The sequence below is a fragment of the Sebastes umbrosus genome, chromosome 9 (assembly GCF_015220745.1).
Source record: "Sebastes umbrosus isolate fSebUmb1 chromosome 9, fSebUmb1.pri, whole genome shotgun sequence".
Taxonomy (NCBI): domain Eukaryota; kingdom Metazoa; phylum Chordata; class Actinopteri; order Perciformes; family Sebastidae; genus Sebastes; species Sebastes umbrosus.
This window is the reverse complement of record NC_051277.1, coordinates 20,393,583-20,416,937: the sequence shown is the minus strand read 5'-3', so window position 1 is coordinate 20,416,937 and position 23,355 is coordinate 20,393,583. Positions and strand designations below refer to the sequence as shown.

Here is a 23,355-nt window from a genome sequence, read left to right as displayed (position 1 = left end):
TGTGTGTTATACTCTATTTTAGCTTTGATCCTAGCTTTTATTTTTAGCTTGTTTTTATTTTCTAATCTTTAATGTTTTTATAACTGTTTTAATGATGTCTTAATGTTCTTTTGCAATTTGTCGCAATGTTCTTGAATGTTTATGTAAAGCACTTTGAATTGCCCTGTTGCTGAAATGTGCTATCAGAATCAGAATCAGAATCAGAATTGTGTTTATTGCCAGGTGTAAGAGATTTACACTAGGAATTTGCTTTGGTTATGTTGGTGCAAGTCAAACAGTATAATAACAAAATAGATAAAAACGTTAGAATAAAACAGAATTAAAAAAATTTAAATTTTAAGAATATACAATACACAAAATAAGCAATAAACAAAAATAAATATACAAATAAATATACAAATATATTTATATATACAAATTATACAAATAAAGCTGCTTTGCCTTGCCTAAAATGACTCAATAATGAAAAAAAGAAAATTAAATATAATTCACATGTTAATTTTATAAAAATAAAATGAAGCAGTTTTGTGGGCATGTGTTTTTTTTTGTAGTTCTGACCCTGACCTCTAGACTAAAAGGACTACAACTCCCAGACCTGGAGGAGGGGCCCTTTACGTCACGTCGAAGCGCACGAGCCTCGCACCGCAAACAGCAGCAGCTGGTGCAGCCGAGGAGGACGTTACTTTGTTACCAGGAGCTACCGGAGAGAGAGAGAGACAGAAAAAGCCTCTCGGAAGAAAAGTGTAAACAGTTTGGGGGTAAAACGGCGCAACCAGACGCCTGTTGCCGGGATTTAGCTGGTGGGCTGCTGGCTGCTTGTTTCTATCAACTTACCAGCGGATTTGAAGGCTGTGTTTTCACCCAGAAACAGAGGTTATTTTCTGTGAAAGTTGAAGCCGAAGAGGAGTTGTGTGGTTCAGGATGTCGGACTGAGACAAAGGGGTCTGGGTCTGGGGGGCATTCCCGTCTAAAGCGGTGAGTAGGACACATGTAATATAATATAACCAGGGGAAAGTTCACCAGGTTAGCTGCCGTGTTGGACACATCAACCGTGTTTTGTAGTTTCATCGCAGCGTGTTTGTTTGTTATAAACCGACATATAACTTGTGTAGCTCCTCACTGTTTGGCCGCTGACTCGTGGTGCTACAGACTGATGCACTGTGTGAATGATAAACTACAGATTATGAGGGGTATTTCTGGTTTATACGTGAGAAACGTGTGAGATATTACACCAGTGAAAGGCTGCTTTGATTCATTTGACCTACAGCGTGGTCGAGCAGGCATTTAAACTGAAGCCATTTAAATACCCGAGCAGAGAAAATGGCCTATATGCAGGGAGAGAGACCTCTGCTATGGGATTAGCAAGGTGGTCACAAACTTTATAGCTTAAACCACTCTATTTCTTAACAAAATCACTGTTTTTTTTTCAATGGCTTTATATTATTTGTTCGTACAAACAAAAGCATTTAGTTGATTAAATTGAGTGAGAAAATAACTTTAATTAAACTTCACCCTGTCTTGTTTAAGATGTTTTTCTCTAACAGTCTTTTACTCATGGATGTTATGTCTGTGGATATGTGTGATTTTGTTGTCTGCTCTGTTTTATGTCTTTAAAGTACTTTGGTCAGAAAATGGCCTATGCAGGGAGAGAGACCTCTGCTATGGGATTAGCAAAGTGGTCACAAACTTTATAGCTAAACCACTCTATTTCTTAACAAATCAATATTTTTTTTCAATGGCTTTATTTTCCATACAAACACAAGTTGATTAAATCCTATTATTAATTTGAGTGAGAACATTTGTAGAATAACTTTAATTAAACTTGTCTTGTATCAAATTTGTAGAATAACTTTATTTTATATAAATAATAACACATTTTTTATTTTTATTTAACCTTTATTTAACCAGGTTAGTCCCATTGAGATTAAGAACCTCTTTTCCAAGGGAGACCTGGCCAAGACAGTCAGCAGCAAGAACACAAAGTTGCAGACATAGACACAAATAGAGATAAAATACAATTCACAAACACTAAAAGCACTAAAATTTGCATTAAAAGAGAACTATCTAAAGACAAATGGGGGGACAAAAAGAAACTTTTCTGGGAGTCAGCTGTACAACAAGGGGGCTAAAAACATTGGCATGCCATAGAGTCTGCTTTAATTAAACTTCACCCTCTCTTGTATCCGATGTTTTTCCTCTATATAAAACTATATTTTCCAGTTATTCTCGTCAGTCTCAGCCCAGCCCCCACAGTGAATTTATTTTGGACATGTGTGTCTCTCAGCAGGTAAAACTTGATCCTTGAAGTCCCCTCTGGATGGGAAAGATGGAGAGGGAGTTGCAATGGTGGAAAGGACAGCTAGCTGCAGATATCCATCAGTCGCTCCGCATCAAGGTGAGTCTGTTGTTACTGAGCAATGCTTCTTTTAGATGGGGATCTGTTGTTTTGTTGACAGTGTAAGCTGAAAACTGTTTTGCTGTTTAACAAAGCCTGATATTTACATTGGAAAAACGTTAAAACCAGTAAGTCTGTCTCGCTTTTTCATTCAATCAAAAGAAAATGAATCAGCAGCAATTCTGATAATATATTAATCATTTAAGTAGCTTAATTCACAAACTGTTTCATTCTTCTAAAATGTGAATATTTTCTGTTTTTCTCTTAATCCTATCATAACAAATTAAACATCTTTGGGTTTTTGACAAAACAAGACATTTAAATAGAACTTGTGATGGGAATTTATTTTTACAATTTTGTAACATTTTAAAAACCAAACGATTTATCAAGAATATAATTGGTAGATTTGTCAATAATGAAACTAATCATTAGTTGCGGCCTTTTTGAAGCCAAATAATTGATTGATAGAAAGTGGAGAGAAATTGTATTTGTCACTATTTTCTGACATTTTAGAAATGAGAAAACTAACTAGCAAGTTTATCAATAATTAGTGATGCACCGATACCGGATCGTATATCGGGCTGACTCAAATAACTGGATCAGCTATCGGTGACAATGGAGCTATTCAATTCAGTTCTATGTTTATATACTATATACATTATATACTGGAATTTAAATTCCCGTTTAAGTTTTGACTAATTTGTTGCTGCATTAAAAAGGTTTACACCTGAATTGTAATTTCTGTTAATTTTGAAGATTGTTTACCAAGTTGCTCGTACATGATTTTATTTTAATAATAAATAACAAATCACAAAATGTATATCCATCTATTTATTTGTTACATTTAGCTTTACAAAGTTAGGAAAGCAATGTTTAACCTTAAGCCTGATGCCTTACACATACAAGAATGAGCCCAGTCACTTCCACACAGTGAGTCATGCAGCTTATTAATTAAACACTGGTATCTAATCGGTGCTTGGTATCGGCAGATACCCAAAGCCCAAGTATCACTATCGTTGCTGAAAAAGTCAGATCGGTGCATCCCTATCGATAATGAATATAAGAATTATTTGCGGCCCTACAAATACGACAGCCTGAACCAGCAGGCCTGTGTTGATATTCCACAGCAGCATCTTAGCATATTATACACCGCACAATGTATTGAAAGTTGGAAAGAAAATATAATTACATGGCCCTGTTGTCTATTTAAAAATGATCTAAATTAGATTACATGGAGGAGTTAAGGCCCATTAATTGAAAATGTCTTAATTAACCTCGAAGCGTGATCATATTTCTTCCCATGTGTCACTTTAATGGAGACATCTGTCACTCGACTGGCATCTTCGGGCTGCGACTCTGCTGCCAGCTTCACGCTGAGGGAGATGAATACAGATCAGGTTTTAGATATCAGGTGCCTGAACGTACCAGAGATTGTGGTCCTGTGTATCAGATTGTGGATCAGATGTTTGTGAGTCCTATGTATTGTATATGATTCATTCATTTACACACAGTTTACTCATGCAGGGCAGTCTGACTCAGAGTGAGACATCAATTAGGCTGAGAATCTGCACGCAGAGCTGGAAACTAAACAACACACCCACTCGTTTCTCATATACTATAATGAGAGAGAGAGAGATAGTCAGTCTAATGTTAGGTTTGATTGCCCTATATCAGCATTTTGGTAAAATCCCAAGCAACAGGCTCGCGACGTAAATGCTGCTAAGTCACGTATGGTGAATTTAGAAATGACTAGAAAAGGTTATGAAAAGATTAGAGTTGATGGCTTTATTTAGGCACCTGTATCAAACAACATACTCTATATTTGTCTTTGTGTTCAGACCGTTTAAGAACTGCGTTTTTCCAGCTTCTCTATCTTTTGATTCTGTCACGATTAAGGGGCTGCAACTATCGATTGTTTTCATTATCGATTTAATTCACTCGATTACTCAATAAGTCGTTCTCGTTTCATACTGTACATATACTTTTTAAGACAATCTTTTCATTCCTCAGAAGAATAAAGGCTGGATTTTTCTCCGCTATGAGCTTACTGTACATTTACTTCTCATCATAACAGCAGTGTCCTGGCACTAATGACTGAAACATTTGTATTTAAGGACCTATAAATTTGAAAGCTCTCAGACCCCATCCTGGCCTTATTATTTATAACTATATATTTATAACAAACAATTTGATAATCACATAATCATTTAAGTCATTTGTCAAGTAAAAATTGCCAAACACTTGAATGTTTCCTGCTTCGCAAATGTGAAGATTTCCTGCATTTGTCTTATCTACAACTATCTGCAACTAATTGTTTTCATTAATTGATTTATCATTTGGTCGATAAAACCTCAGAAATCAGTGAAAAATCACCAAATCCTTAAAGGGACGACATCATGTTTTGTCTGACCAGCCCAATATGTATATATTATAATGTAAGATCAAGAAAAGCTGCATATGAAAACCTGGAGTCATTAAATGTTTGGCATTGTTGCTTGAAAAATGACTTGCGTGATTGATCAATTATTAGAATAGTTGACAATTCAATTTTTTTCCGATCGATTAATCGACTATTGTCGCAGCTCTACAAAAAAACAACAATCTGAAGGGTCACTTTCGAATGAATTAAACAATTAATCTGAAAAACAGTCAACAGTTTAATTGAAAATTTAAATAATGATCAGTTGCCGCCCAAATATTTTCTCTTTTAAGATATCTAAATAGACCAGATTGCTTTACATTTTAATAAAAATGCTTTACAGTGTTCGAAAACTTCTGAGAACTGGATGTTTTCAGATGTGGGTAAGCTGAAAGCACGGTAAAATTTGTGAGGGAAAGGAATGGTGAAATGAGTATCAGAGCTGTGTGTAAAAAGGCCTTCACACAGCGTTCAGATTTCCTGCATGGCGCCTGCTCCCCCACAGTCTCATCCAGCCTTAATGACGTTTGCTGCAGTGGTAATGCCCTGATGTGGGAGATAGCTGTGGTGTGTAGCATGTGGCAAATTATCAGACATGCAAATCAGGCGGAGGCAGCTGTGGAATCCTTAATTATGGTGCGGGTCCCCCACAAAGGCACCTTCTCCACCCCACACAGACCCCCCCGGAGCCCCTCCAGACTCCAGCACCCCCCCACCCTTCACATCCACCCCCATTCTCCTGCTGCCCTTGTACCCCCAGACAGACAGATGGACCAGAGGCAGAGGCTGAAGCAGTGGGAGGATTGGGTGGTATGGTCGGTTGTGGCACTGGGTGTGAGATATGCGGTTTCGGGAGGGGGGTACTGTTTATTTTTAGATTCCATTGAATTGTCACTATGAGCATTGTTGTTGTTTTAGTTCAGCTCAAAATAAATAATTGATATTTTGTGTAAAGCTGACAGCGTCGGTACAATTTGTTCTCACAGCAAATTGTGTTATTTTTAAGTATTGACTGTAGCATGAGTTCCTTTTGAAATATGAAGCTTTAAAACCACTGTTTGAGCTAGCCTCAAGTCAGGGATGTTCCTAAACAACAGTCCTGACATGATGTGGATGTTTTCTGTATTTCTCTTCTCATGTAAAGACCCCTCGCTGTTTGAATTTAAGGAGATTAATCTACCAATCCTTAATCTCCTATTAAATCCAACTCAAAAGCCCTTGTTTTTAACTCCGATTCACAGAGAGCAAAAACATTTTTGAAAAACAAAAACAATTTTTGACATAAGCAGCTTAAATACAGAGAAAGAATGTGCCGTGAGTTAGTATATCCAGTTCTAAATGTTTATTGTTTCTTCTCTGAGGCAGATTTTGAAACTGGAGCCTTTAGCTTTCCTGTTTTCTGTGGCTGATTGTAAAGATACCCGAGGCTGATTGAATGCTAATGCCCCCAAGTATCTTCCTCCCACTTTGAAACACATGCAGCTAATTGAACATGAATAGGAGATGTGCAAGGGGTGAAACCTAATCCTATCTACTACTCAACCTCTACTGGAGGAACCATGCCCCCCCCCCCCCAACCACACACACAATCACCCTCAGCCCATTGCTCCGAGACCCCTGCAATGACCCAAATTAGCTCCTCTTCTCTGCAGCGACGGTGAATTAAATGAAATTGAAATGAGGCTGAAACATAATCAAGAATTTCTGACGGTAAATGGAGTTTTATTCTTTGAGTATTTTAGACACAGCAGCTCTCCTGACAGCAGTTAAACCCAGTCAGCAGGGGACATGCATGGCTCACTATTATGCATATTTTTTTTTTTACAACCCCCGCGTCTCTCCAGCGCTTCCTCCTGCCCACCCTGCCTCTCTCACCCCCCTTTCATCCATTTTCTCTTCCCCCTCTCCAGGAGCTGAAGCTACCGGTCTACCGAGCCCACTCTCCGCAGATTGGCATGCGGCGGTACTTTGCAGACTTATTGGCCATCCTGAGCAATCGCTACCAGCTATGTCCTACAGCACGTCACCTAGCCGTCTACCTGCTGGACTTGTTCATGGACCACTACGATGTGGCCGTCAAGCAGCTCTATGTCATCGCCCTCTCCTGTCTGCTTCTAGCTAGTAAGTCTGGTTTCCACCTCGTCCCCTAAATCCAGCTACATAGTTTTTTGCTTGACAAGAAGGAAAATGAAGAGTTGGTCATTAAATAAATGTTCCAAAGACTCACACATGTGTTTAAATTGATGTATTGAAAACTTTATTGTTTTAATCTAAACCTAAATCTACTACAGAGGTAACTTTAATAAGATTAATGAAAAACATTGTATTTTTACTTTTTCTCTAAATGCAGAAGAGCTTATTTTTTGTCCTAAGAGAGAGACTATGTCTGTGGTTTATGCACAGATGGCACAAGGTGAAACACTTCCTGCAACAAGGCTAATTTGAGTCATGCTCAAGAGACCACGGGGGTATTTTTTCTTCCAGCTCCACTGATAGCCTGTGTCGACAGTTTACTGTAGCTGCAATATTGGTTTGAAAAACAAAACAATGTTTCCATTATGGTAGGATGAGTGTACCATTGTTTTAGGAGAAACTGTTGGGGATTATGCTCATGTATACAGAACATCTCGTATGTCTTTGATCCTGGCTGCAATAACATGTCTGGGGCTGTTACTTTAGTCCCATCCAGTCAGTTTGAGATGAACCAGTATCACACCTGCCAAGGTCAAAATGTCCTCTAATCAAAGGTGTGATTTCTTTTCTCCTTTTTTTACTGTCTGTCTTTGAAAACATGTGATTTGTTGCAGAAGACAGCCTACCCACAATCCTCAGATTTATATGAAGAGCATTTTGTCTTCAGGCACTTTTCTCTGCGATCAGCCTGTTTTCATACTCGGGCTGCAACTAATAATTATTTTCACTGTTGATTAATCTATCGGTTATTAATTGATTAGTTGTTTGGTCTAGAGAATGTCAGAAAATGGTGAAAAATGTTGATCAGTGCTTCCCAAAGCCCAAGATGACGTCCTCAAATGTCTTCTTTCGTTCACAACTCAAAGATATTCAGTTTACTGTCATAGAGGAGTAAAGAAACCAGAAAATGTTCACATTTAAGAAGCTGGAATCAGAGGATTTAGACTTTTTTTCTTAAAAAAATACTCAAACCAATTAATCTATTATCAAAGTAGTTAGTGATTAATTTAATATTTGACTACTAATCGATTAATCGTTGCAGCTATTTTTCATACATGAGGTAATTAATATTAATTGTTGGTAATAAGAATTCTATATTTTTCTTATTGCCAACAATGACTTGATCCTGCTAACAGCTATTTCCTGTGTAGCCAAAGCCAGAGCTAGTTTATTCCTCTGTGGCATGCAGCTCCATTGTTGTCCAGAGCTATGAAAAACACATGAATGTGTCGCAACATTTTACTGGGTGACATGTTCCGCCATTATGATGAACATGGGCTCTGTAGTTTATTTTGACTCAATCGCTTACAACCTGTCTTACTGCCGTAAGTACTAACCTGAGCACCACATGTGGGTTAATCCACGGCTGAAAATGGTCCCAGACAAATTTCCTCCTGTTTGAGTGATGTTTGATAAAAAGTACAGTGGCCAGCTGTTTCAGGAAATTAGTGATCCTTTAAAAAAAACTAATATTTACATCATCAGTAGTGGTGTATGGGCTTAGAGCTGACAGAATAGAGAGTTGGAACGTATTGAGAGACGGACTAAGGAAATAGGATTTGTTAACAAAAAATATAAATAACAGTAGCATTATTCTTTAAATTGGTGTCTGACTGAAGACATAATTGGTTGATTGCACTGTGCAGACTTAAAATGATCAAGTTAAAGCTTTAAATACATAAATATTTCTTCTTCACTAGACTGATGACTGGTCGATGTTATTTTTTACTCGTAGTTGCTTCCTTTCCCAAGCCATGAGTGTTTCTACAGAAGTGATGATGATAACTACAGTAGTAACAAACAAGCTTCTTTGCTGTGAAATATAAAACAGTGTCTTTGTGTGTTTGGTGTAATGCAGGTATGTTAATCATTCTTCCCCTGCTGATGCATGGTGCAGGTTGTGTGGTAGTTATTAGTGTCTCTGTGTCTGTCTTGTGATTAACAGACTGTGAGGTTTTCTGTACATTAGTGCAGCCCTTGGCATCATGGGTAATTAGACTAATGATGCCGTCAAAGTGGGAGTCTGGAATAGGGCCCGCTCACTTGGGAGGGCTCTGTGTATGCGTGTGTGTGTGTGTGTATCCGTAGTCGCACACAGGCCATCTTTGCAATCAGAGTAGTCTCTGTGGTGGGATGAATTTGAATATGAGACTTGAAAGAGGTTTTATTTAAAAGCAATCTCATGAGATTCCAAGAATAGCTTTTGAGAGTTTGCTCATGGAGTGATATAAATATTATCAAGCCAACCTGGACAGAGGTGCTTCGTCTGTTCTCTAATAGATTAATCTGGTTTTCTATTGAATCTTTTGATTGTGGCTCTCAGTTAGTCAGGCTCTCTTCTCTCTGCTCTCCTGCCTCTGACTCCTCCAGGGCTCTAGGGAGCCTCAGCCATGATTGATGAAGGCTTGAAAGGGCGTTTGATTCAAAGTTGTCTTGGGTTTTTATCTGTCCTGAGGTGCTTTGGAATCTGGCCTAGTTATTGAACAGCCTCCCCAGGTCCCACTGCCTGCCTTTGACAGGCACATACATTGTCTTTCTTTAAAATTTTCTAGCTTCCACACTTGGTTAATTAATCGCTACCTCTTTTGTGCCTCTCAGCAGTCAATGCTTAATCCTGTTACTCTATTGTGTGTGTGTTTTGTGGGTGCATGTGTTTGTTCATGGATAAGCTCTCCTGCATTTGCAAGAGTGAGATTATGGTCATCTTTTTCAGTGTTATTGGCTGTTGGAAGCTTATTTAGAGACCTCACCTCATTCCAGAGAATCCAATTACTCCAAGAAACCAAAATCCTGGGGAATATATTGTGAATTTCAGTGAAGGCTATGTGAATACACTGCATATTACCATTTAAAAATCAGCCCACATCCTTAAAGTTAAGATTCTATTGTGTTACATTCCATGAAGTCCTGCAGTGATCACATCAGTCTTCCTGGCACATCCTGGTCCCTGAAGTCAGAGCTCTGCATACTGCAGCTATTTGTTATGGTAAATGACATCATGGACGTGCCTCTGCTGCCAGCTAGTATACATTGTTACAATGTTTTACTCTTTAATTATATATATTTTGTTTAAGTTTGTTGTTTAGCCTTTGATTATGATCATTTAATTCTTGGTGTATTTATTTCTGCAAGTTATTGTTGAAACTGGATTTAATCTATTTTGTTCAGTGAACCTGATTCAGTGAAAGGTCTCTAAACAAACAAAAAAAAGAGCATCCTGTGGAACGCACAAGAAGCTCGGTCATATTGACTACACAGTGCACTTAGATGGGCCTCGGAGCCCCGGGGTGGGGAGGAACTGTGTGCTGAGGGGCACCTGCCATATGCTCTCCGAGTCAGGCCTCAAACAAAAGCCCGTCAATGCGAGCAGGACAGCCAGCCAGGCAGCCAGACCCTTCCCAGAGAGGGGGAGGGGAGCAGAGGCTGAGGGGTGGAGGTTGTTGTGTGTGCAGGCTTGTGTGGTAGAGATTTGTTGTAAGCTAACATTGCTAAATGGGGAGATGGTCGCTGTGGCAACCTTGTGATGAATCTATGATATATATATTTATATTTTTTGCGATCATCTAATTAAGATTCACATTAATCCAGTAGAGAATTTCCCATTGAAAGGGCACTGCTTTACTGCCACATAACCATTTAACCGACTGGGCTCCGGTGGTGTCCTTTTACCTTTGGCTGCTGGCTCTGTTTCCTCTTCATTCTCTCACCTTGTCAGGGACATGCAGAGCGAGCCAGTCCTGGGACGGGGAGGCCAGTAAAAGCAGCCCCACGTCCCTGGGGGGTTGGGAAATGAGTGGAGCGGTACTTCAAAGGCAGGTCGACTGCTGATGTTAAACAGGATAGAAAGGGAGGGAGAGGTGGTGGCCTGCAAAATGGGACATGTTAGAACTGAACCACCCAGCAGGGTGCCCTGAAATGTAGATTAATAGGGAACCCACTTCCCCCGTTATCCCCCTCTCAGAGGTTTGACAATAATTCTGATTGAACTGTGGGGCTCTCATAATTAAAGAAATTATGTAGAGATGTACAGATGGGTTTGAAAAAGTTAATATTATTCATTACCATCAGATGCTACCAAAGCACCAGTTCACCTTTATGTTCATATGAGCGCTCGTGTGTAATTGTAATCCACAAATTAAGTCATATTTCGTGTTTTGTTGTGCAAGGCCTGAGGCTCTGTTTGCCCACACACTCCCTGTGTCAGCCAGCCCTCATTACCCATACGGCAAGGCGCTATACACCCCCAGTCAATGAATACCCCCAGAACACACCACACATACTCACACACGCATACATACTCAGGGCTGGGTTTTCTAAGATTCTCCTTGGTCACCCAGGCATTAGCATCAGGGGTCAAGGGTCGTCCCGGGCCTACATTGTGTTAACTGCCGGGGCCAGGGGTGGCAACACGGAGATTCTGTGATGGAGCTGCGACCAATTTCACACTCCCAATGAAAGATGAACCAGCAAATAAAAGGAGTTTAAACAGCAGAGGAAATTCCTCCATGGCTGTCAAGTCGAGGAGAAAAAGAAGTAGAGAAGGAGGAAGAAAATTAAGTTGTTTTTTTTCACTGAAAGATCCATTGTGTAGGATTTCGGGGGATCTATTGGCAGAAACGGAATATAATTTTCATAACTATGTTTAGTGTATAATCACCTGAAGCTACGAATCCTTGTGTTTTCATTAGGTCAGAATGAGCCCTTCATATCTACATAGGGAGTGGGTCCTCTTCACGGAGTCCGCCATGTTGCACCACCATGTTTCTACACTAACAGACAAGACAAGAGAGGGCCTTTTACGTTTTTACGTTATCTGAAGGCCACCGTAGTTCTCCGACCCACTTGGGAAGGGAGGGGTATTCAGTTGCACACTGGTCCTTTAACTATTTATTAGCAAGATAGTATCAACATTAAGTGATGGGCAGTATGTAACGTAAGAAAACAGTTTGAAAAATACACGTGTTTTTTATTTTCACATATTGGATTCATTTGTAGCTCCACTACAATGTGCCTGTTTGGAGTCTTGTATGATGTCAATTTTCCTCCATTTTTCTTCCAGTTGTGCTTCTTTTAGTCTCAAGATATGTGTTGAGTTTTTCCACATATATATTGGATTTAGATTTCTTCAGCAATTATTAGCCACTGGTGCTGTGTTGCAGGGTGATAGTCAAAACTGTGTGAAAGCATAAAATTGATTGTGGTCACCTTACATTTTTGTGAGAGGAACTATTTTGAGGAGTGATCAGAATAGACTAGAATTACATGATTTCTGCTACAGAAACAGAGGGCTTTGTCTCTGTGTGAGAATACAGCTCTCAGGTTTCCTAACCGCCTCTAGCACTCTATGCCCCTCCCAACCTCCACCTCTTTCCCAAAACAGCACACCTGGGAGGAGGCCCTGCATCCTGGCCTTACCTCTCCCTGACCCATGACCTCTAACTTCTCCCTGTTTACTTGACCCTTTCTCATCATCACCATCACCTGTGTGTGTGCGCGCTGTAGTTGCAATCTATGGAAAGGTAGTTGGTGTAGATGAAAAGGAAGGCTTTTTTTATTTTTCCTTCATCAGTATCTCCCTTCCTGCTCGCTGACTTAAGATAGGATCATTGAGCCGCCTGCATTCCAGGTAGGCTGAACTCACAGGAGAGGAATGCACCGTCTCTCTTGAGGCCACTTTCACACTGACAACAGTCGAACAGTGCAGGGGGGCTGCATTGGTGTTGTTGCTACAAGGTATCAGTGAGAAGATTACGCATAAATCAGGAAATCCAGTTTAATGGCTTTTCAAACACTGATACACTGAATGAGGGTTTATATTTGTTTTGAGATGGGATTATACAAATGGTAAAATAGCATTATACTACAAGGTATTCAGAGTGGTATGAGCACTTTAATGTTTTTGGTTGACCAGTGCAGTATGTTGGTGGATTAGGCTGGGTACTGAGCGAAAGTACTTAATCTGTAACAGGAAGTATTGAAAACTATCAAGTAGGGCTGTCAATCGATTAAAATATTTGATTGCGATTTATTCGCATGATGTCCATAGTTAATAGTGTTTAATCCTTTATCTGTTTAAAATGTACCTTTTAAAGGGAGATTTGTTAAGTATTTAATACTCTTATCAACATGGGAGTGAGCAAATATTCTTGTTTCATAAAAGTGTATGTATATATTTATTATTGGAAATTGATTAACAACACAAAACAATGACAGATATTGTCCAGAAACCCTCACAGGTACTGCATAAAAAATATGCTCACATCATAACATGGCAAACTGAAGCCCAACAGGCAACAACAGCTGTTGGTGTGTCAGTGTGCTGCTGTACTTCACCCCTTTGAAAATGGCCATGCCAGTTTTTCCTAGCAAAAATGTGGCGTAAGTTTGGAGGGTTATTTAGCCTCCTTAGCAACAAATCTAGTATGACATGGTTGGTACCAGCCCTCTACAACCTAAAACTCACAAGTTGCATTATTGCGTTAAATGATGAATGAGTGGCGTTAAAATGAATTTGCGTTAACGTATTATCACGTTAACTTTGACAGCCCTACAATCAAGAATTAGAATAATTTAATTCATGGTCAAATTCTTAATCTTATCTATCAGATATTTTCTGATCTAAATAATAACTCCGCAACTAGGCAAAGATCTTGTACGCCTGTTATGAGACATGAAACACCAATTCTTTGATAAATTTGGCATGTATGGAGGGGGGGAAAGAGTCCTGTAGAAAAACATGTTTATGCCCCTCAAACCTAAGTATTGAATAGTGTTATTTATTACATATTTGCACAAGAGATGAAAGGATTAGTGGATTATAGGATCTACAGAAAATTAATCAGCAGCAATTTTGATGATTGATACTTACTGTTTAAGTTTTTTTTAAAGCCAAAATATATTTTTTCAGCTTCTCAAATGTGAATATGTGCCTTTCTTCTTTCTGTCCGCTATGATAGTAAGTTTGGGTTTTGGAGTGTTTCGATGACAAAACAAGTAATATAAAGACGTCACCTCACCTTGGGCTCTGGGAAAATGTGATGAGTAGTTTTCACTATTTCGTCACAATTTAGACCAAACAAGGAATCGATCAAATTAGAAAATAATTGACAGATCAATGCATAATGTACATTATATAATAGTTAGTTATCTGACGTTGGGTTGTGCTGCAGATAAGTGGAACTAGAAACAACTTGTCTGCCTTACTGCCCTGTGTTTTTTGCTGGGTCGTCACCCCATGCTGTGCCAACTCATTGAAATGAATGAGACCGCTGTTTTGTCATACAGGAGTCACTTCTTTTTACAGTAAGTCAAACCAGTTTGTGGCTCTAATCATACTGTACTTCTGCAGGTCTGTGCTTTGTTTTATTTGTTTTCAAAGCTTTTGGGCATCCTATGTCTCTCATGTGCCCAGTCACCCATAGTAGTAAACCGGAGGAGTAATCACAGAGCACAATGAGGAGATTGACTTGCTGTGTCTCTCTTAAGATCAAAGAGGCTGGGGTTGTGTGGAGATTGGGGGCATTGATGGCTTTTTATGGCAGCGTCTGTGTGGACATAGCAGTCTAGCAGCAGACGGAGGCCTGATCCAGAGGATATGAGGGTGAGAGAATGGGGCAAGTGTGGACTGGGCTGTGGAACGAGCCCTGGTGGGTGTAATCAGCCCTGTTTCACAGTGCTTCCTGTTCTGCTGGAGAGATCCCATTATTGCCTCTCTGCTAATTACCCCTCTGGCCTGTTGAGCTGCCTTTCCCCCACACCCCTCCTCTCATGCTCTCTCAACCATTCCCTCTCTCTTCCTCTCTCCTGCCTTGCTTAATGGTGGGTCGCAACATGAGTGGTAAAACTCACACTCGGCAGGAAGAACCACCACTCACTGAGACGTGGGTATAAAGAGGTAAACGAGGTCTATGAAAGGCACCGCAGACAATTGTTGCTCGGAGTATCCACTTTTAAATACAGCTCGGAAAGCCAATAAAGCCTTATTTTTAATGTTTGGTTGCCATGGTTTCAGATTAGAGGCCAAGATTTACCCCAACAGAAGGGTTGTTGTATTCCCAACTGAATGCATATTTTGACAAAGCTGATACATAATTTAATAATCCTACCTGGTGGAAATAATGCCAAGTAGTTCTGCAACAGCGGGTAAGTGGCACTTTGTCAGCAGGCAGTAGTGATTGTTGGTGTGTTTATATGAATTGTTAAGGCCCTACTTTGCTGTTGCAAATGTATTTTTGTAATCAGGTTTAAATACTTTGAGAATTATTTGCTTCTTTTGTACTTGGTCTCATGCTATCCATACTTTACACACATAATTCTGGGTAGAGCTAGACAAATCCCAGAGCTAGAGTTAAATCAGTCGGGCCAATATATTGATCAATATCAGCTTACTGCAGATATACCACTATCGGCATATATGCTGTGATAAATAACAAGAAGTAGCCGCACAGAAATGCCAAAGATATGTTTCAGATAATTTATAAACTGTCGGCATCACATAGTTTGTCCACCAGACAGCACTGATATGTTTGTTTTTCAAATGTAAAATGTCCCAGTCAACATACATATCAATAAAAGAATGGATCTTTATCAAAGGTAAAACTTTACGTTCACCTGATTAGCATTTATGAACTGTATATAAACATTTAATAAATGGTTTATATTGGAATTTCTAACTTCGATACAATACCTTGAAAAATATCTATATTCTATACCATTTTCGATACCACTGGGGAAATTTGTCAACATTGAGAGCATAACATTTTAGATTTTTATTAAAAGATAAATAGCAGTATGTGTGTCATCTCGCTGTTGGAGAGAAGAGAGAGCAGAAAGTGCAGCTGGTACTCGTGTATCGATACTGCAGAAAAGGAATATTTAAACTGTTTCAAGTATTCAGCATCTGTATGTATTGGTACGTCGGTATTTCTGACAACACTGTAACACCCTCCAATGTAGCTGTAAGCAGATATGAGGACGTTGTAAAGTGTTAATTAATTTACAGTATTTGTCAGCAAATAACACACTGTATTTTACTTTGTCAATTCATTATCTGTTTATACACAAGCCTTCACTTATGGGTGCCCACATGAGGAGTTATACATTAATAAACACGTATGTATTGACTTATTGATCTGCTTACTACTACAGTGTTGTGTTTTAATAAACCATTTATTTAATGTTTATATACTGTTGCTGGATGCTAAACATGTTACTTTATCAAAAATGATTGTCAAGCGTTTTATCCCAAAAATGACCAAATGCCTGTATATCATTATTGTGTTCTCAAATATTGATATAAGCCTCAAACATCCAGTAACGACCGAGCTATAATGTTCAGTTTCAATGTCAGTCTACAATGTCTTCCTGCTTGAAGCTGTGTGTAGCTAAGGCTCATGCTTCAGAGGGAAGCCTGTATCAGAGTAACCTGACACCTCCTCGCCCTCATTCTTTAAGTTTGAGCAGAGGAGGCCGGTTGGACCCTCGGATTAAAGGCAGAGTCACCCCTCTCCATTGGTCCCCCAGACCCCAGAGGCCTCGGGGCTGTTGCCATGGAAAGGAGGATGTCTTGGGATGGGGAGGGGGCTCACCGTAATGGCACCGCTGTAATGTCTTTGAGGATCAGGAGTGAGTGAGTGAGTGAGAGAGAGGGACAGAAATAACAAGGATCGAGCTGACTGTGTTTTTCATAGAAAGTGTTATAATCCACAGTAAGTGTCCCACACTCTGCAAGCCTATAGTGATGTTTAGCGTAGTAGCTCAGCTTTAAAGCCAGATGTTCAGTAATAGTCAGCTTAATTGCTAATGCTTAGCAGGCACTTGTTAGGCTTTGTGGAAGTTGGAGTAAAGGCTCTTTAGGGCTGGCCATAAACCTCCTCCATGTGGCTACAGATGAGAATATATTCATTTTAATACTGAAAGAAAGCAAAGATTTATCATCTGAACAAGACCCCATTTGCTGTTGAAATGTTCATTCCTCCTTTTTTTAAAGCTAGTTGGTTTTGATGAAGATATAATGACCCTTGAAAGATATTAAGATCTACAGGTAGTTGTCAAATTTGCTTATTGCTATAATTGCTAGTAAGTGTGACCTCTATGATCTCCAAAAAAACATCTTATCAATAAATTAGCTGCAACTAATATTTTCATTATTGCTTAATCAATTGATTACTTTTTTTAATGAATCCATTAATTGTATATAAAATGTCAAATAGTGAAAAATGTCTGTCACGATTTCGCAGAGCCCGAGGGGATGGGTTCACATTTAATTTTTTTGTTTGACCAACAGTCTAAAACCTCAACATTTTTTATCTTTTTAAAAATGTAAAACAGAGAAAAGATGTTCTCACATTCGAGGAGCTGGAATGTGTGCATTTTTTTGCTTGATAATTGACCTAAATGATAAATTGATTATCAACATTGTTGCAGACTAATTTCCTACTGGTCAATTGTCAGATTGTTGTTTTAGCTCTGCAAATAACAACATTTTCATGGGTATGGGTAGTCTGTCTTTCTGAGGTGACCCACCTTGTCACCACAAACTGTCAGTTTATATATGAATTGCACCAAACAACTGATCAGTAACCTCACCGCATCTCTTCCTTTCTTTCCAGGTAAATTTGAGGAGAAGGAGGACCGGGTTCCCAAACTGGAGCAGCTCAACTCTCTGGGCTTCATGTGCAGCCTGAACCTGGTTCTCAACAAGAAGGATCTGATCAAAATGGAGCTTCTGCTGCTCGAGACCTTTGGCTGGAATCTGTGCATGCCCACACCCGCCCACTTTATTGACTACTACCTCCATGCCTCGGTGCAGGAGGGCGACCTATACAACGGCTGGCCCCTCTCCTCCCTCTCCAAGACCAAGGCGTTCATGGACAAATACACTCACTACTTTCTGGAAGTCTCGCTGCAAGGTGGGTTAAGAGGAGGAACGCCAACTGGACTTTTGCTTTGAGCTGTCGGACATGAATGTATTAGCTTGTGGTGTAAGTTTAATCAAATATTTTGTGAAATTCTTGTCTCTGGGTTCTTCTAGATCACGCCTTCCTGAGTTTCCGACCATCCCAGGTTGCTGCTGCGTGTGTGGCAGCATCTCGTATTTGCCTTCAGATTTCCCCAAGCTGGACGACTGCTCTGCATCTGCTAACAGGCTACACCTGGGACCACCTCACCCAGTGCATTGAGCTCATGCTGCTGTAAGACACACACACACACACACACACACACTTGAACACAAAGTAGAGAAATAAGGTCTAACAGAAAGCGAGGCTGGCACACAAGCCTCTTAAAGTGTAGTGGGCAACTCAAAACAAGGTAGATGACATTGAGGCCCCCATCTCTCTATATTTTTGGTTGCCATGGTTTTTGGATTATAAGATGCCTGTTGCTTAAACCAGTACAGGCTTATAATGTTATTTGAATCTGATGAAGCCTGTAGATCTGATAATCCTAGCTGATAGCCTCAGTGCTGTGTTGTTTAACAACTGTAATTAAGTTGCACATTTCTTGGTGAGCGGCTGTGTGTGTTTATTTGTGTGCGTAATTGTTTGCACATGTTCACACTAATTGTGGGGGGAAAAAAGCCCTGCTAATGGATTTATCTGAACAGACATTTTTTTCCTCAGGTATGCACACACTTTGCTCTCTCTCTGCAATGCAAGAGTGGTTTTAGTTCTTATTTAGTTGCCTACATATTTGTTGAATCATCTTTTTTTTATGCGTGCCTTTCCTTTCCACAGTGCTCATGACAATGACGTTAAGGAGGCCAACAAGACCAAATCCACTCCTCCTCACCGGCCCTCCTCTCTGCAGTCTCAGCCCCAGACCTCTCACCTCTCTCCAATGTCAGCCATCCAGAGACCAGCCTCTTCCTCCTCCTCCTCCACCTCCTCCACACCACAGCTGCTCTTTCAGCCGGACGGCTTCCCCCACCTTTCCCAGCATTCCCCGTCCCTGTCCCAGCTGCAGGCGCTAGCCGACTCCCAGGTGTTGGGGCCTGTGGTGAACGTGTCTCAGGACTTCCTTCAGAGCCACAGGATGGGTCTCCTAACTGGGGCTCCTTCCATGACTCCTGTGGGTGGATTCCCCTCCTACCCAAGCCTGACCTCGGGTCTCCAGCCGGGGCCCCGCGCGCTGCCGCTCCAGGGCCCCATTTCTGTGCAGATGGCCCTCGCTGCAGAGCCGCGCCACTGTCTGAGCATGGCCTACAGCGGGGGCTACCTGGGGGCTCATCACACTTTCACAGCGGGCTGCTTTGACAGGTGACGCCAGGAGACGGAGAGGGAACACAAACCCCTGCGGGAGTGCACCGCTATGCTTCCGACCCAATTCCCTACCCCGAAATATCCTTTCACAGACCTCCTCTCTCTCTCCGTCAGCTCCGCAACACCTTCAGCTCGTCCAACTCCCCCGTCCCTCACACAGAGACGCCTCAAACGCAAGCAGAGGTCCAAAGGCAAGACGGACCCGGTGGAAGTCATCACACTGACGTGACAAATGCTCCACCACCTTGAAATACTGAGGCATTGCAAAAAATGCTGTTGCCATATTCTGAACTGGTTTTCTAAATCTGTGTTATTATGAGACTGTCATCACTGTGAATGAGACGCAAGCAGCAGTGTGATCTAACACCCACCTCATTCAGTGCCTGTTCTCAGTCGTGTGATAGCTGAGCCAATTTTAGAAGTGCACAGAACACAAAGTATCTGTGATAAGGATATCTTGCTGCTTGACATGATTTTTTTTTTTAAATTTCTAATCCCAAAAATTGAACACATTTTAGAGAGGAAAAATTGGCTGGTGTTTATTCTTGAGCCATCATTTGAGAGAGAGAGAGAGAGAGAGAGAAGAAGAAAATAGAGGCTTGTTGCCGACTTTGGTTTGTGTCAGCGAACATTGATCTTGAACTGCTGTAGTCTCTGTTGGAGGTGAAGGGCCCCTCTGGGAATCCCTCGCCACATAAGCCCTCAGATGGGACGAAGAATCCAGTGCTTTGAGCACAGCAGGTGAAGTCCGCAGCTGGAACACGCCTGCAGTGTTTAGTTTTTTTCGTTCCTCCTCCTCCTCCTCCTCCTCCTCCTCTCTGTCCTCGACACCTCTTCTCTCCCATCTCCAAAGTCCAGCCTTGTGGCAGAGCCCTCACACACACCCAGGTGAAAATGTGTCTCTCTGGCAGCTGCAGGCTTTGTCATACTAAAGTTTTAATCTCAGTGTCTCCGGCACCACTCAAAGAATTTAACACAAACTGATGTGACTGGACCAGCATGGTGAAGGAGACGTGGACGTAGTTAGTGTATTGTACATATGAATTGCTGCTGCCTTCTTATGAACTGTTGGTTCTGTGTCTGTGTTAATGACTCCAATGTTTACATGAACCACTAAGTATCAGGGACTTGAACAAGATTACTTGAATATGATGCCATTGAAACATGCCATAGCTTTTATTTATGACGACTCATTTATTTCTTTCTATTTCATTTTTTGTTTGATATAGCGTAGCTTTTTATTCCAACTTAGTAACACACCATTGATTAATTATAGTTTTCTTTGTACTTGTCCATAGAAACTGTTTATTCAGGCTCAGGTTTCAAGGCTGAAACTAGCAGCCTTCCCATTATTCTGTGCTATTTATGCTTTAAAGTGGATGCTATTGCAGCATCCGTGGGGGCTGGAATATTCCCCTTCTTCATCACTGGACTATACTCTGCTGACAAGTCAGTAACTGAATCTGTTTGCATCGTAGTGGAGCAACCTCGTGGTCACTGGTTTCACACAACATCTGTGGGCAGTCGGCGGTAATTGCTTCCCAGATTTCTAAAGCTGCAATCCCCAATCTTCCACTTCCTGTTAACGTATAAACACATCCAGATTCCCAGTGTCGGTCACAAGGGTTGCCCACTGGTTACCAGGGTGATACCTTAAATGACATCTGGGATGTTGTTGACTAAATTGTGACTGAATTAGGGATGATACAAATTGATTATTTTCTTTATTAATGGTTTTGTCAAAAAAAAATGACATGCCTTAAAAAAATCCCAAATCCCCAAATATTCAGTTCATTATCAATTATAATGAAGAAAAGCATCAAATTCTCACATTTGAGAAGCTGGATCCAGAGAATTTGGGGCATTTTTGCTTGAAAAATGACTAAAACGATTGCTTTTCTGTTACTCGACTGAGTTAATCTACTAAACCCTCGCAGCTCTACTGTGGATCTAAACTTCTGGGACGACGTCGACTGAATCAAAACTGTTTTGCTGTCGACACTGGACATCTCACCATGTCATGCCTTGTCCTCAGTAGTTTGTGAACCTTAAATTCATAGTGAGACTTGTGCATTTCTCAGCTAACACTACATGAAGCCTTCTGAAACTGCAGACTATAATAATCATAAACCATCAAACCTTTTACAGCTAGACATCTGTTTGTTCCCCCACCACTGAAAGGACATTAATGTGCTTTCTTTCCAGTGATATGAACTATGATACTATGCCTTTGTTTTAACCCTTTCATGTACAGTTTTGTTATATTTTTTACATTCCTTTTTAAGTGTATTTTAGTTAAACCTTTTTTGTGATGAATGCCGTTGGTGTGAACTAGATTTTTCTGTTTTTAGAGTTCAACTTGCTCTTTTTCCTCATAATTCATGAGCAACTTCTCACTGAGGTGTCACAGGTGCAATACGTTGTTTTATTCTGTTTAAACTGACCACAGCCATCACTGTCTCGTGTACACCACTGGTTCATCCTTTGTAACTTATTTTTGATAATTGTGTGATGTGACTTGCTGTAGCTTGGTCTCCTCTAGAGGGCAGTGGGCTCTGAACACAATGAATATGTTGCATATTGCAGCCTCCTCCTTTTGAGTGATAGATATTACTGAATGCTTTTGTCTTTTAGCTAGAAAAAGATGCATTTTTTTCCCCTCCGGTGAAAGGTGCTGATGTCACTCACACCAAACAACACTTTGTCTAATGTGATAGTAATGAAACCACAAAACTTCCAATTTATATTTTTGTATTATTTTGTACCGATTTGTAGTCTCGGTTTACGTGACACCGAATGATAGAAGGAATCCCTTTATCATGACGTGCCACGGGAAAAAATAAACACACAAGTGAACTGAGTTTGTGAGGGGTGTGTTTCTTCTGAGGGGAGCGTGGCTGAAGGGCCCGCAGCTTTTAGGGAAACGATGGTTTCCACTGCATCGCTCCGATCGGTTCAAAAGGGGAAGACAATGCAGCAGCTCCAGTGATGAGCCCTGCAGGCTTTACACACAATCCTCCAGCTGTGACCACATGCTGTCAATGCAACACATTAAACAGTATAGCACTTAACTAAAGCCAGTGGTGAGCTGTAACTAAGTACATTTACTCAAACGCTGTACTTAAATACTATTTCCGTTTTCCTCTGCGTTATACTTCTTCTCCGCTACATTTCAGAGAGAATATAATACTTTTTACCCCCCTACATTTACCTGTAGTTAACTGTTACTTTGCAGATTAAATTTGACATACAAAACATATGAGGAGTTTATAAAATATAGGGCTGCAATTTAATATTATTTTCATTGTTGATTAATCTGTTGACTATTTCCTCGATTAATGAATTAGTTGTCTGGTCTATAAAATGTCAGAAAATGTTGATCAGTGTTTCCCAAAGCCCAAGATGACGTCCTCAAATGTCTCGTTTTGCCCACAACTCAAAGATATTCAGATTACTGTCATAGAGGAGTAAAGAAACCAGAAAATATTCACATTTAAGAAGCTGAAATCAGAGATTTTAGACTTTTTTTTTCTTAATCAATTATCAAAATAGTTGGCGATTTAATTTGATAGTTGACAACTAATCTATTATCGATTAATCGTTGCAGCTCTAATAAAATGTGATGCACTTCTCCACATTAAACTGCCCAGCAGTATGTAAGGTTTTTAAACTTTATTTCACCTGCACAAGCTACAAAAATAAAATGATTCATACAAATTAATGCATAAATAAACATGGACCACTCTGCTGTATAATGAGTACCTTTTATACTCATGTATATATTTTTCTTATAATACTTAACTGCCTTTACTTAAGTTTTGAATGCAGGACATTTACTTGTACTGGAGGATTGTTATTGTGTTGCACTGCAACTTTTACTGAACTCAAAAGATGTGCATACTTTATCCTCTACTGACTAAAGCACACTTTGTATTTGAGGTCAAATCAAGAGCAAATAGTTAATCTCTCATTCCCACACTCGTAACCACGGGTGGAACAGTATAACAGTACTACTTTTCCCACTGCAGACAAAGTTATTATTCAGTATTTGAGAAACAAGTTCAGCCTCTCTTCTGCTTCTCAACTCC

The 23,355-nt window shown here is 40.2% G+C and overlaps 1 protein-coding gene across 2 annotated transcripts; it reads left to right on the top strand.

Moving 5' to 3' along the window:
- The first annotated feature begins 593 nt into the window (after window positions 1–593).
- ccnjl (cyclin J-like) lies at window positions 594–22,127 on the top strand. Of its 2 annotated transcripts, none has more exons than XM_037780124.1 (6): window positions 594–975; window positions 2,288–2,395; window positions 6,725–6,935; window positions 17,618–17,917; window positions 18,040–18,199; window positions 18,743–22,127. In XM_037780124.1, exons 2-6 carry the CDS (start codon window positions 2,318–2,320, stop codon window positions 19,266–19,268), a joined length of 1,275 nt encoding a protein of 424 aa, XP_037636052.1. In that variant the 5' UTR covers window positions 594–975; window positions 2,288–2,317; the 3' UTR covers window positions 19,269–22,127. The 2 variants fall into 2 exon arrangements, with proteins under 2 accessions (XP_037636052.1, XP_037636051.1); XM_037780123.1 differs by having other exon boundaries at window positions 595–975; window positions 2,285–2,395.
- Window positions 22,128–23,355: the final 1,228 nt, after the last annotated feature.